The sequence below is a fragment of the Canis lupus genome, chromosome 20 (genome assembly GCF_003254725.2).
Source record: "Canis lupus dingo isolate Sandy chromosome 20, ASM325472v2, whole genome shotgun sequence".
Lineage (NCBI taxonomy): Eukaryota > Metazoa > Chordata > Mammalia > Carnivora > Canidae > Canis > Canis lupus.
In genome coordinates this window covers 8,392,440-8,407,104 of record NC_064262.1, presented here as the reverse complement: position 1 = coordinate 8,407,104, position 14,665 = coordinate 8,392,440, and the positions used below count along the sequence as shown (strand labels likewise).

Sequence of the window (14,665 nt, the reverse complement as noted above, 5' to 3'; positions counted from 1 at the left end):
CCCGCCCCGCCCCGCCCCGCCCCGCGAGGCCCGCAAATCCCCGGCGGCGGGCCTCGCGTTGTCTAGGCTCCGGGAGGTAATGCCCCGGAAGGCAGGGAGCGTGGAGGAGGCCGAGGCGGGCGCCGAGGAGGTGGGCGCCGAGGAGGTGGGCCCTGAAGAGTCCGGCGGGGAGGAGTCTGGCGCGGAGGAGTCCGGCCCGGAAGAGTCTGACCCGGAGGAGCCGGGCGCTGCGGCGGAGATGGAGGCCGGGCAGCCGCGGCCGGTGCTGCGCTCGGTGAACTCGTGCGAGCCGTCCCAGGTCATCTTCTGCAACCGCAGCCCGCGCGTCGTGCTGCCGGTGTGGCTCAACTTCGACGGCGAGCCGCAGCCCTACCCGACGCTGCCGCCGGGCACGGGCCGCCGCATCCACAGCTACCGAGGTAGGCGGGCCGCGGTCGCCGGGCCCGGCCCCCCTCCGCCGCCGGGGCCCCCCTTCCTCCCGGGGCGCAGCGAGCGCCTGCTGGAGCCCCCCGAGTTTGTGACAGATGCAGTTGGACGCTACTAGTAAGTGGCAGCTAATTCTTCAGGCGACTGGGTAATTCTCATTTGAGGGGCTCTTCCCGTCACACATGTCGGTTCCCCCTGAAAGTGCTGCCTGCCTAATGCCCGCGTGTCCCCAGTGGGCCGGGTCCGCGTAGGGTCCCCACGTCCCAGGGGAACCCGGGCGGGGGCGGGGACTGACGGAGGCGTCAACGGGTAACCTGCTCGGGACGGGAGGGGCGTGTCATGTCCCTTGGGGAGCGCCTCCCGGAGCGGGCCGCGTGCGGGGCTGACCCAGCGAGAGGAGGGGGGGAGGACAAGGCACCGGATGGCGGGAGACGAAGCCCGAAAGGTTTATCCCCCCTGGGAAGAAAAGGGGTGTTGAGTTTTTAGGCAGGTCAGTGACAGCGACTGATTGATTGAAGAGACTTTATTTATTTATTCTTGAGACACTCAGAGACACAGGCAGAGACACAGGCAGAGGGCGAAGCAGGCTCCTCACATTTGATCCCTGGATCTGGGATCACCCCCTGAGCAAAAGGCGGACACGCTCAGCCGCTGAGCCACCCAGGCGTCCCTCTTTTGATTTTTCATACAAGAGATTCGTTTAGTCTTTGACTACCGAACTTACCTTTTTCCGGCTGGCTTTTTCTCAACTTGATGTTTTTGCACCTTTTTTTTCCTTGAGAAGCACAGATGTAAGGAGTTAGTGAAATTATTTTAGTTTGCAGTGTTTGGTGTGATTTGCAATTCATGTTTGCTGTTTGATCATGGTAGCAGAAAAGGCATGGTATTTGGAGCCGCAAGTACATGCTCTTTTTTCCTTACTGTCCCTTTTCCCTTGACCAAGTTACTTGGCTTTTTTTAGAGCTCTTCTCATATGTAAATAGATCTGTTGTGACGATTGAGTAAGATAATATTATTTGTTGGAAGGGTTTTGTTCAATATTTAAGCAGAATGAGAGGCGGGTACTTCAGTGTCAGTCAAGGAAGATGCAGAAAATGGGTGTGTAGCTGCATAACAGCCTCTGCTTATTTTAACAGGTCACCTTTGGCTCTTTCGAGATGCCGGGACATATGATGGGCTTCTGGTTAACCAAACTGAACTATTTGTGCCATCTCTCAATGTTGATGGACAGCCAATTTTTGCCAACATCACACTGCCAGGTACTGATGTTCCATCTTTTAATTTTTTTTATTATTAAAAAAAAAATATTTTTAAAGATTTTTTTTTATTTGAGAGGGAGGTGGGGATTGAGCGCAGGAGAGAGCACAAGCAGTGGAGAGGGAGAAGTAGGTTGCCCACTGACCAGGGAGCCTGAGGTGAGGCTCAATCCTAGGACCCTGGGATCATGACTGGAACCAAAGGCAGCCACTTAACTGACTGAGCCCCCCAGTGCCTTCCCCTATCTTTTTAAAAAGATAAGACTGGGGGCTCCTGGCTGGCTTAGTTGGTAGATAGAGCATGTGACTCGTGATTTCATGGGAGCGAGTGCAAGCCCCACATTGGGTGTAGAGATTATTTAAAAATAAATAAGTAAAAATAATAAATAAAAAGATAAAACTGTTGTAATAAGTAGGAATAAGCCACTGGGAGGCGCCAGATCTTTAGTGGTTTTTACTGGATGCTAGCCAAGTTAGCCAACCTTTCTGTGTCCTATTTTCCACCACAAATAAAATGGAATAAATTTGTATCCTCTATATTGAACAGAGATGTTGTGGTTTCTCAGAAGCTCTTAGGGCTTGTCAGAAATGGGCTAAATTAAAATATCTGATTGTAGGGGGGGCACCTGGCTGCCTCAATTGGTAGAGCATGTGACTCTTGGTGTCAGGGTTATGAGCTCAAGCCTCACATTGGGGGTAAAGATTACTTACAAATTTTAATAAATAATAAACAAACATCTGATTGTTGAATTATGAATTCATTTTTGTTTACGCTGCCTTAGAGAAGAAATATGCTCTGGAGTCTTAGAAGAAGAATAAGGTATAGAGAATGAGATACCATGTCTTTCAGTGTCATAGCTTTTTTTTTTTTTTTTTTAATTTTATTTATTTACGATAGTCACAGAGAGAGAGAGAGAGAGGCAGAGACACAGGCAGAGGGAGAAGCAGGCTCCATGCACCGGGAGCCCGACGTGGGATTCGATTCCGGATCTCCAGGATCGCGCCCTGGGCCAAAGGCAGGCGCCAAACCGCTGCACCACCCAGGGATCCCTTTTATTTTTCTTAATTTGACAGAGGGAGAGGGAGAGAGTGCACACAAGTAGGGAGAGCAGCAGGCAGAGGGAGAGGGAGAAGCAGGCTCCTTGCTGAGCAGAGAGCCTGACATGGGTCTTGATCCAGGGACCCTGGGTTCGTGACCTGAGCACAATGGCAGACACTTAACCAACTGAACCACCCAGGCACCCCTAGTGTTGTATCTTTTTTTTTTTTTTTTAAACATTTTATTTATTTACTCATGAAAGACACAGGGAGAGAGAGAGCGCGCAAGACACAGGCAGAGGGAGAAGCAGGCCCCATGCAGGGAGCTCCTGGGTCTCCAGGATCAGGCCCTGTGCTGAAGCCAGGTGCTAAACCGCTGAGCCACCCGGGCTGCCCGTGTTGTATCTTTTAATGTTATTTAACCCACTCAAGCTCACAGTGCCAAACGGGGTAAAAAAAAAAAAACAAAAAAAATCACCAAATTGAACGTTAACATCATAGTTTACTGTTTGTTTAAAACCCAATTAATTTTAGTAGGTTGAACCCAAAGAAACTGATGGGTTAAAAAACGCCAAGTACAAGGGTGTCTGACTGGCTTAGTCAGTGGAGCAGCAACTGTTGATCTTGGGATTATAAGTTTGCCTCCCAAGTTGGGTATAGAGATTACTTAAAAATAAAATCTTAAGTAAAAAACAAAGACAAACCCAAATACCTATAGCTTCATAAGGTTTAAACTGATATGTATGTATGGATCCCATTTTAAGGAAAAAAGTGTTCAAAAATTGATAAGGCAAAATATACTTTTATCAATTTATATACTTTTATCAATTATACTTTTATCAATTTAACTCAGGACTTATCAATTATACTTTTATCAATTTAACTCAGGACTTATCAATTTTAAATTGATAAAAGTATATTTTGCCTTATAGGATGCCCTTAAAGAGTAGATTCCCCAGTGAGTTTAACATAGAATTGGAGTTCCTCAAAATCCAGTTGCAAAATTTTTTGGTTATCTATTGCTGTGTGACAGCGACTCCCAAGCTAACAATTACCTTTTTATTCATAATTCTACAGTCTAGGCTGAGATCAGGTAGGTGGTTATTCTGCTCATTGGTGGCCATTTGTGTGGCTGACTGCTGGCAGGTTGCCTGGGGGCTGGGCCTCTCTCCCATGCATTCTCAGGGTTCTTTCCTCTTTGTGTAGTCTCTCCTGCAGGGTAGCTCTGGGCTTCTAAGAGTGTAAAAGTGGAAGTTGCCAGGGCTTCTTAAAGGCCAGTTTCAGAATTGGCACAGTATCTGTCACTTCACCCACATTGATTTAGTTTAAATGAATCACAAGCTCAGCCAACTTGTAAAGGGAAATGACTACACGAGGTCATGTGTACCTTGAGTTGTCCATTAGGGCCAGCACATTACACTCTGCCACATGCATGTACTCCCTTTATTTGCCCAAAGTAAAGTCCATCTATAGTAAATGGAATTGCTGTGGTTGGCAAAGCCTCTTGCTCATCCATTGTCCCAAGGCCTGAATCTGCTCCTGAGGATTTGGTTTTCTGCATTTGCAGTGTATACTCTGAAAGAGCGGTGCCTCCAGGTTGTCCGAAGCCTAGTCAAGCCTGAGAATTATAGGAGACTGGACATCGTGAGATCCCTCTATGAAGATCTGGAAGACCACCCGAATGTAAGGAAAGACCTGGAGCGGCTGACACAGGAGCATATTGAAAATCAGCGAATGGAAGGGGAGACTGAGGATTTTAATTGAAATTTGCACTCCTGAGTCTCAGCCTTTGATGGTACTGACTAATCTTGATCTATATTTAGGACTGGTCACTTATTCTCACTTATTCAAGGTGTCTCATTCTCAGAGTAAAAAATCCTCCATTGCTTAAAGGAAAGTTAACTGACTGCACTAGGCATTATGATGTTTCGGGGCAAATATCACAAGATGTAACTTAATGCCTGCCCCTTCTAGAAGTATTCTTCAAATAGTTGCGTTTTTGCCTCCTAGTAAGTCAGAAAAGTTTCTATGTAAGGACTTCTGTGTAAGTAATTCAATAAGAATTGCAGCATATTCTTTAATTGTAAGAAAGCAGTGGCATCTGCTTTCAATTGCTGTGTTGTGGTTGGTGATGTGTCTGTCTCCTGCTTTGAGAAGACAGAGATGTCCTTGAGGCAGGGACAAGTCTGTCTCCTCTTTTGAGACCCCAGTGCCTCACACATTATGAGCCTTCAGTCAGTGTTTGTTGAATGAACAAACCAGCAGATACTTTGGTAGAAAGTGTTTGAAGGTTTTGCCCTTTTTTGGGGGGTGGGGAGGTGGGTACCTTACAACGTATACAGTAAACAAATGTTTTAAAGGGAATCACTTTTATAGGAAGCACTTTTTATAACTTTCTAAACTTTGTGCTTTTCTCTGCCCACTGTTATTGTAGTTTATTTTGTTTCTAAACCAGGATTAGCTTTCTATAGTTATTGTGGTGATCGCTTTTTTGAAACTTGACATATGCACAGAAGATAGGAGAAAATAGCTGTCCTCTTGTTTAGTTGTAGTATTAAGGAGCTACTACTGTATTGTAAATAGGTTTTTGCTAAGTGTGAGTATTTCTGTTACTTTTTGTAAATCCTCTTTCTGTTTGGCTTAGCATTGTTTTGTTTTGTTTCCTTAAATGCTGGCAGTGTTTTAACCAGGGGCCAGCAGTGTTGGGGCAGCAGGGACCACTAAGGGGAGCCACTCATTGGCTCATCTGGACTTGCTTGGCTGCCTGGTTCTGCATTTTTCATCAGACAGGAGGATCTGGTGACACTTTACACCTGGCTGGGGAGAGGCGGAAGCCCTCTACCTTTTGGAAGTTACTCATAATACACAGTGGATTCAGGGAGTAGCCTGGAATGTTTTATAGTTTTATAAATGTACAAATCCTTTCTTATAGGCTGGACTTAAATTGATTAACTGAAATTCAAAAGTTCTATCAGGCTTTCTTTTTTGGTAACTAATAGTTAAAAAAAAAAATTGCCCCCAATTGAGAAAATTTTGGTAAAGACAGTAAAGTAAAAGAAAAAAAAAATCAATGCAGATACACTACTTGAATACAGCCCCTAACATTTTGACTTTTGGCCTTTTTAGGGCATCTTTTGGTTAGTTTGGTTTTACATAGTTGGGATCATATAGAATATAACAGTTTTGTATTCTACCTTCTAAGTCATGACTTTATAACTGAATGTTTTCCCATGGTAATGTAGACATTAGTGCAGTCTTCCTTTTATAAACAATGCGATATTTCTTGGTATCTATAGTTTCTGTACTAACCTTTGAGCACAATTCCTGTGCTCGGAAATAAGCGTGAAGTAAGACAATGCCCCATGGTTTCCCTAGACTTTGTTTCACCTAATCTTAATCCCCTCTTGGAATATTCAATTAACAAATTGGCCGTTGTTTGTTAAGCATGCTGTAGTACTCACTCAGTGACATGCCCCTTGGTGTCTGACATGTTACTGAGCTGTTGGGTGGGAAGGAAGAAATGCTGGGGAACAGGCAGCAGTGTGTGTCCGAGGGTGGGATGGGTTGGGGGATGTCAGGAAGTCTACTGTTGCTGGATTCGTTCACTGTTGGTTTTAATTTTTTTTTTTAAACTTGTCTTTGTGTCCAAATGAGATTCGTGTTCCTCCTGTGAAAACATGCAGTTTGAGTACTGTGTTTTTTATGTTGTCCAAGAAGGATTGAAAACCTGTAGCATGAATAATATATATTTTTCATTTGAAATTTTATGATTGTATTAAATGTATTGCTCCTAAAAGACTGTGATGTTTCCTATTTCAAGTTTAAAAAAAAAAAAAAGCTGTTCTTGAATACATTAAATGGTGCTGAGCAAAGGAAATAGGTTGGGTGTGTTGGTGTGGCTCTGTTGTGAGAGAGCTGTGTTTCTGTAAAGGCTTATGTGGGGAGGGGTGTTGCAGACACAAGCACTTGTCTTCATGCTCAGCCTCTTTCCAGCCTTGATTTCTTTTATTTTTTGTTTCTATTATTTTTATTTTTTTATTTTCCTTTTTTTTTTTAGTATATGTGCTGCCGAAGCGAGCACTTTATTTTCCTTTTTAATTAAAAAAATTTTTTTTAAAGATTTTATTTATTTATTCATGAGAGAGAGGCAGAGACACAGGCAAAGGGAGAAGAAGCAGGCTCCATGCAGGAAGCCCGACGTGGGACTTGATCCCAGGACTCCAGGGTCACACCCTGAGCCAAAGGCAGACGCTCAGCTGCTGAGCCACTCAGGTGTCCCTATTTTTTTATTTCCTTAAGTAATCTCTGTACCCAGTGCAGGGCTTGAACTCATGACTTGGAGACCAGGAGTTATGTGCTCTACAGACTAATAAGCCAGCCAGGCATCTTACCCTGGTTTCGTGTGTGTGTGTATGTATGTATGTATTTAATTTTCTTTTTTCTTTTCACCTTGGTGGTTTTTTTTTTTTAAGATTTTATTTATGTATTTATTTAGAGAGACCACAGTGCGGAGAGGGACAGAGAGGAAGGGAGAGAGAGGAGATCTCAAGCAGACTGTGCTGAGCATGGAGCCCAAAGCAGGGTTCAATCTCATGACCCTGAGATATGACTTGAGCTGAAACCAAGAGTGGAATTCTTAACTGCCTGAGCCACTCAGGTGCGCTTACCCTGGGTTTTTCTTTCTTCTTTTTTTTTTTTTTTTAAATATAAACATCTTTAGCTTCATTTTTCACATAAAAATGAAATATTACTGTGAAAAAAATTAAGCACTACAGAAAAGCATTAAGAAGAAAAGTACTCACATTGGGGAAAAGCTGGGGTTTTTTTGTACATAAACAGAACCAACCTTCACAGACACCTCACTGGAGAAGATACACAGTTGGCAAGTAAGCATATGAAAATGTGCTCCACATCATATATGGTCAGGGATATGCAAATTGAAACAACAAGGAGGGGCACCTAGGTAGCCCAGTTGGTTAAGTGTCTGCCTTTGGCAAAGTTCATGATCTCAGAGTCCTGGCATCAAGCCCTGCAACAGGCTCCCTGCTCAGCAGGAAACCTGCTTCTCCCTCTCCTATTCCTCCTGCTTGTGCTCTCTCTGTCAAATGAATGAATACAATCTTAAAACCCCAAAAAACTATAAGGGGAGGGGCACCTGGGAGGCTCAGTCAGTTAAGCATCTGACTCTTGATCTTAGCTCAGGTCTTGGTCTCAGGGTCATGAGTCCATGTTGGGCTCCACCCTGAGCATGGAGCTTACTTAAAAACAACAACAACAAGGAGATACCAATATACAACCTAGTAGAGTGGCCAAAATCTGAAAGATGGCCAACAAATGCTGCCCAGGATGCCGAGCAACATGAATTCTCACTGCTGGTGGGAATGCAAAATGGTACAGCCACTTTGGAAGACAGGTTGGCAGTTCCTTACAAAAGTAAACATTCTCTTATATATTCCAGTAATCATGCTCCTTGATACCCGAAGGAATTAAAAACCTTGGGTATTTATAGCAGCTTCATTCATAATTGCCAAAACTTAGAAGGAACCAAGGTGTCCTATGGTAGGTGAATGGGTAAATAAACTAGTTCCAGGTTCTGAATGACAGCACTAAAAAGAAATGAGCTGTCAAGCATGAAAGGACATGGAGGAAACTTTAACGCATATTACTAAGTGAAAGAAGCCAATCTAAAAGGTCACACGGTATATGATTTCAGCTGTATGACACTGTGGAAAAGGCCAAACTATGGAGTCAAAAGATAATGGTTGCCAGGGTATGGAGTGGAGAGTGGGATGAATAGGTGGAGCATGGGGCTTTTTGGACAATAAAACTCTTCTGTATGATACTATAATATATGTGAGTTTTTACAGCATGGAATATACAACAACAAGGAGGAACCCTAAAGTAAACTATGGACTTGGGGTGATACGGGTGTGTCAGGGAAGGTTCATCACTTGAAACAAATGTGCCACTTTGGTAGGGACATTAATCATGGGGGAAGCTTTGCATTTGTGGGGGTGGGAGATATATGTGAAATCCCTGTACCTTCCTCTCAATTATGCTGTGATCTTAGAGTCTATTTTAAAAAAAAGAACCAAAAATGGTAAGTGGTTTCTATTTTACCAGCGCGTATACTGAGCAGGTGATAAAAGGACAGGCTCTGTCCTAGAAATCAACACACTAAGGATATGAAATAGGTATTAGTGTTTTGCACTCTTGACAAGTGAGCACCAATGTGAACTTTTCAGTTACTTTCACACGAGGTTTCTGTATGCATCCCATTCTTAGCACCTCACTCTACCCTATGCCAGTCACTGGGCTGCCTGATATCCCTTCAATATTTCCCTTTTCTGTCAACACACCTAAACTCCTTGCCCCAGCAAAACATTTCCCTGGAGCTTCCCCTCGCCACACATACACAGTAACCCACTGGTAAATGATCTATGGGATCTGACACGATCTCCAGGTAGACATTGTTTTTTTTTTTTTTTTTTTAATTTTTATTTATTTATGATAGTCACAGAGAGAGAGAGGCGCAGAGACACAGGCAGAGGGAGAAGCAGGCTCCATGCACCGGGAGCCCGACGTGGGACTCGATCCCAGGTCTCCAGGATCGCGCCCTGGGCCAAAGGCAGGCGCCAAACCGCTGCGCCACCCAGGGATCCCCAGGTAGACATTGTTAGAAGTAAATTTAGCTGTAGGACACCTAGCTGGTGTTGCAGAGAATTGGTTGTGGGGAATCGCTCCCCCTGCCCCAACATTTGGTGGCCAGAAGTGTCAAAAGTTAAGTGTTCTGTGTAAAAGGAAAGGAAAAACATACAGGAGAAGGGAGAACTGGGTTTTTTCCTACACAGGAGGAGGAGAGGCTAGGACTGGGTTTTTAAATTCACCCTGTGAAAATTAGTGGAAGGAAAACTCACAAAAGTGGAGTCAGGAGGCCAGCAGGGGGCGATCTCATGCCCTCTCACTCCTTAGTTGTAGACCCCTCCCACCCCCAACAGGAAGACAAGGACCATGCAGGTGGACACTACTATCCCAGTTGCAGGAAAAAAGATTTCCTCTTCTCCCAGCAACAGCTCAGCCAGTGAGACAATTCAGCCAATGAAAAGCCACTATGCTATGAACTCCCAGTTTGCTCTAATGGACTTCGTTTATAACAGCAATCCCAACTCCCCTCTTTCCTCTGTAAAAGAGCCTTCCTGTTTTTTGTTCCATGACTTGCCTATGGTTTTGTAGTAGCTTGTGTGTCCTGAATCGCAATTCTCTGCTATTCCCGAATAAACCCATTTTTGCTGATAAAATAATTGACAGTTTTATTTTTAAGGTTAGCCACATTTTTTTTTTTTTTTTTGGACAGTGATCATGTCCTATAGAAAAAACAAAGATTTTTTTTTTTAAAGATTTTATTTATTTATACATGAGAGACAGAGAGGCAGAGACAGGCCGAGGGAATCCATGGAGCCCGATGTGGGACTCCATCCCAGGAACTTGAGCCAAAGGCAGATGCTCAACCGCTAAGCTACACAGGCATCCCGAAGATATTTTTATTAGGAAGAAAATATATGTACAAAATACACACAGACGCTTTATTAATCCTCTATCATCAGTCTTCTTTCTCATCCCAACTTCCTGATAAAATACTGGTTCTTAGCTCTGTGCATGATTGGAATTACCATGAAGCTTTTTATTTTATTTTTTAAAGATTATTTATTTATTTATTTATTTATTTATTTATTTATTTATTTATTTAGATTTATTTATTTAAGAGAGAGAGAGAGCGTGCATGTATGCACCAGTGGGGGGGGGGGGGTTGCTGAGGGAGAAGGAGAGAGAATCCCTAGCAGGCTCCCCGCTGAGATAAGAACCCCCTGGTGGGCCTTCATCTGCTAACCTGAGATCGTTATGGGGGTGGGAGCCAGAATCAAGAGTCTTGCTCTACTCGCTGACCCACCCAGGTGGCCCAACCTGGGAAGCTTTTTAAAATGCTAGTGCCTGAGCCCTGGCCCAGCTCCACCCACAATTGAGTCTGGATCTGTGGAGATCAGGCTGGGCACGTGTAGCTTGTTAAAGCTCCCTAGGTAATTCTAATATGCAGCCAGAGTGCTTTCCACAGACTATAATTTCAAGGAAATTAAATGTGAATAGGTCAAAATGACATAACTACATAACTAATTACATTCACCCTCAATAATTGTCTCTGATTGTGGTAGGGAGGGTGTTGGCCATGGAAAGCAGCTAATTAAGAGAAGAAATGAACTGTGCAGGATCAAAGGAAATTTCTTTGTGGTGAGGCAGTATACTAGAGTAGAAAGAACACTTCCTTTGGAGACAAATTTGGGTTGAATCCTGTCAGCCAATTGGATTGACACCTCAGTTTTCTCATCTGTAGAATGGGAACAATAATCCTGCTTTGTAGGGTTGTTGTGAGCATCCCAGATAGTGTATGCTAAATGCTTGGTAGGTGAGCAGCAGCTCTATTAATTAGTAATAAGGATCTTACTTTGAAGAATTTATTATAAAGAATGGGGACCATGATGTCTCCCTAAGATGATCTGATCAGGCCCTGAACTTCTTAGGCCTTTTCGGAGGAGAAAACACTAGGTCTCAGATTCCAAGCCCTGAGGATGGGGTGAGAAAGAAACTTGCCAAGAGCCCAAAGAGCAGACAGGGAAGTTGTAGGGACTTGTCCATCCTGGACTGGCCAAGGCTGAATGCAGATCTCCTGAGACCTCAAAGCCCCATCAAGGAAAAGAGACCCCATGGCACTAATAATGCTAAAAGACAGATGCTCTGTGCTTGCAGAAGTAAGGGAGAAGCAGGCAGAGAACTCTGCAAGTAAAAAAAATGAAAGAAGAGGATGTTTGCCCTGGGATGTAATTGCTTTCCCCTTCAACTCCACCTTCCACCACTGCTGAAACATGAGACTTCCCCTGCAAAACAGTCACAGAACACTGAAATAGGCCCCGATTTCAACATCAAAGGGGTGGACTCACATACAAGCAACCCTTTATTTTTTTTATTTTTTAAAAGATTTTATTTATTCATGAGAGACACAGAAAGAGGCAGAAACACAGGCATAGGGAGAAGCAGGCTCCCTGTGGGGAGCCAATATGGGACTCCATCCCAGACCCCCGGATCATGTCCTGAGCCAAAGGCAGATGCTCAACCACTGAGCCACCCAGGTGTCCCACAAGCAACCCTTTACTGGGCTAAATACTTCACAGTTTAACCCAAGCATTTGGAGGTCCATGTAAGCTTCATACCAATCCTTCAAAGTAGTTAGGGCAGGATATCCAGTTTACAAAACAGAAAACTGAAGGTTTCCTCAAGGATGAAGAGTCCGTGAATGAACTTAGATCTCAGATCCTGATAGAATTTGAAGGCAATGGATGCCTTTTTCTTTTCTTTTCTTTTTTCTTTCTTTTAAAAATGAGTTTGATGTCCTTTGATCCTTTGTCCTTTGATGGATCGCAGGAGCACTTTTGGTGGAGCTTTTTTCAATATGGCAGCTAACATTTTACGCCTATTCTCTGTGCAGGAAAGACTGGGTAGTAGACATTCCATATGGGCTGTATAACCTGATTTAATCAATTTCCCTAGCGCATGACTCTAGGGAATAGAAATAACTAGTGCCATTTTACAGATGTGGAAAGCAAGGTTTGAAAAGTGAAATGGGCTGTCCAGGGTCACAAAGCCTGTTGGTGGCAGAACCAGGACGTGCTCCCAGGACTTCCCACTTGCATTTCAGTTTCCTTCTGTAGCCATACTTCTTAGCTGATGTTTATGGCCACAAAATATAACTCTAGTTTATCTGCCCTCAGTGACATTGCCTAATCTTTTGGAACCCCTTTATTTCTGTGGGGAAAGAAAAGGGATAATACTATCTATAGCATAGGCTTATGAGAATTACAGAAAATAATTTATGAAAAGCACATTGTAGGTGTAGGTAAATGGTAGTTATTATAATAAAGAGGCAGTTTGTAGCCAGTGGTCAGACTGTTTGGGTTCAAATCCCAGCTCTGTCACTTGTACCTGTATGATGTTAGGCAAGTTACTCAACCTCTCTGTGCTTTTGTGCTTAGGGTTCCTCATCTGTAGAATGGGGGTAATAACCACACCTATCTAATAGGGTCATTGTAAGGAGTAGGAATAACCCAGGTGAAGTCTACACATGGTAAATGATCAATAAGTACCAGCCATTTTTAAAAATTTTATTTATTAGAGAGAGAGAGAGGCAGAGACACAGGCAGAGGGAGAAGCAGGCTCCACGTAGGGAGCCCTACGCGGGACTCGATCCTGGAACCCCAGGATCACACCCTGGGCTGAAGGCGGCGCCAAACCGCTGAACCACCCGGGCTGCCTAGCACCAGCCATTATTAGTACAAGTTCTCTTCCTATCCTATTTAATAATTCAATTTGCCCTGAAGTCTCTCTTATTCTGTTTTCCCTCATTAAGATTTATTGCCTTTTAAGATAAGAACGCAATGAGCCACCCCTACTCCTACTCTTTTTCATCACACTCTGCTTTTTTTTTTTTTTTTTAAGATTTATTTATTTTGGAGAGAGAGCATGTAAGAGCAGGAGGGGCAGAAGGAGAGGGAGAGGGAGAGAGAAAGAAAGAGAGAGAGAATCCTCAAGCAGACTCCACACTGAACGGGAGCCAGAATTGGGCTCCATCTCATGACACTGAGATAACAGCTGCAGCCGAAACCAAGAGCTGGAAGCTTAATGACTGCACCCTCCAGGCGCCCCCATCACACTCTGCTTTTATTCTGGAATGTTACCTATATTCTTCTATAGTGCTAAGTTATTTACTGCTTATTGCCTGTTGCCCTGCAGGGCACGGATTTTGTCCTTTTTTCCTCAGAGATATTCTGGGCAGTGCCTGGCATGTAGTAGCTGCTCAATAAATGTTAGCCGTTATTATGATAAGGTCCATTTTGACTATTTAACAGACCTCCCGCTGCTCGCTCTGAGTTCCTAATACCCCTTAACCACCTTTCCTTCTTTTGTGCAATAGCACTTAACACCATTTAACACACCACCTAACTTGTTAGGTACTTTCATTACTTAGAGCTAGTTTTCTTCCCCCCACCATCTAGATTGTAAGTCCCATGAAAACAAGGAAGTTTGTAGGTTTTCTCCACTAATGTACCTCCAACACCTTGAACACCTTGCCTGGCATATAGTAGGTGATTAATAGAGTATTTGTTGAATGAATTATATGTGGCAGAGCGCCAAAAGCACTGGGCCTGGGGTCAGAAGACCTGCTGGGACTGCCACTGAACTCTTCCGTGTGTCCTTAAACGCGTTGCCCCCGCCCCAGCCCACCCTGCGCCTCAGTTTCCCCTCGCGGCTCAGACGCGGTTCCGCAGCGGCTCCAGCTGGGCGGCGTCGTGCCGCGCGCGGCCGCTGGGGGGCGGTGGTGCCCGGCGCCCGGCCCCGCCCACTTCCCGGGAGGCGGCGGCTGGGGGCCCCGCCCGGTGGGCCCCGCCCGCTCGCGGAGTAGAGGAGCCGGGTGTCCCCCGCGGCGGCCCCAGTCGTCCTGGCGCCTGCCCGCCGGCCCCGGAGCCCAGCCATGTCCTGCTACATCTACCAGCTGCCCGCCTGGGTGCTGGACGACCTGTGCCGCAACATGGACACGCTCAGCGAGTGGGACTGGATGCAGTTCGGTGAGTGGGGGTGGGGGTGGGGACGGGGACCGGGACGGGGACGGGGACCGGGACGGGGACGGGGACGGGGACCGGGACGGGGACCGGGGCGGGGACGGGGACGGGGACCGGGACGGGGACGGGGACGGGGACCGGGGCGGGGACGGGGACGGGGACCCCGCCGCTAACCCCCTGCCCACCTCTGTGTACGCGGGTCCCTTCCCGCCCCGGGTCTCGCTGTGTGTCCTCGGGCCGCCCCCGCCCCCCCTCCACGGGACCGTCCGGCAGGCGGCAGGT

General features: G+C 45.3%; 2 protein-coding genes across 4 annotated transcripts in view; both read left to right on the top strand.

Moving 5' to 3' along the window:
- Positions 1-3: 3 nt before the first annotated feature.
- On the top strand, positions 4-6,597 carry VHL (von Hippel-Lindau tumor suppressor). The gene is made up of 3 exons (XM_025449995.3): positions 4-419; positions 1,563-1,685; positions 4,288-6,597. Exons 1-3 carry the CDS (start codon positions 80-82, stop codon positions 4,482-4,484), a joined length of 660 nt encoding a protein of 219 aa, XP_025305780.1. The 5' UTR covers positions 4-79; the 3' UTR covers positions 4,485-6,597.
- A 7,589-nt stretch (positions 6,598-14,186) lies between these two features.
- IRAK2 (interleukin 1 receptor associated kinase 2) overlaps positions 14,187-14,665 on the top strand; it is a 62,896-nt gene continuing 62,417 nt past the window's right edge. For 2 of the 3 annotated variants that reach the window (XM_025449987.3, XM_025449979.3), the window contains exon 1: positions 14,189-14,389. In XM_025449987.3, the coding sequence (XP_025305772.1) occupies positions 14,296-14,389 (94 nt within the window). In that variant the 5' untranslated portion in view covers positions 14,189-14,295. Of the gene's footprint in view, positions 14,390-14,665 lie in introns of all 3 variants that reach the window. The other variant, XM_025449988.3, reaches the window with a different exon arrangement.

What these genes read in the sequence shown, in the direction of transcription:
- VHL (XM_025449995.3), top strand. Translation starts at nt 80, where the DNA reads ATGCCCCGGAAGGCAGGGAGCGTGGAGGAGGCCGAGGCGGGCGCCGAG. An exon ending in CCGCATCCACAGCTACCGAG is followed by an intron (nt 420 to 1,562) that starts GTAGGCGGGCCG and finishes TTATTTTAACAG; the next exon opens with GTCACCTTTGGCTCTTTCGA. An exon ending in TGCCAACATCACACTGCCAG is followed by an intron (nt 1,686 to 4,287) that starts GTACTGATGTTC and finishes CTGCATTTGCAG; the next exon opens with TGTATACTCTGAAAGAGCGG.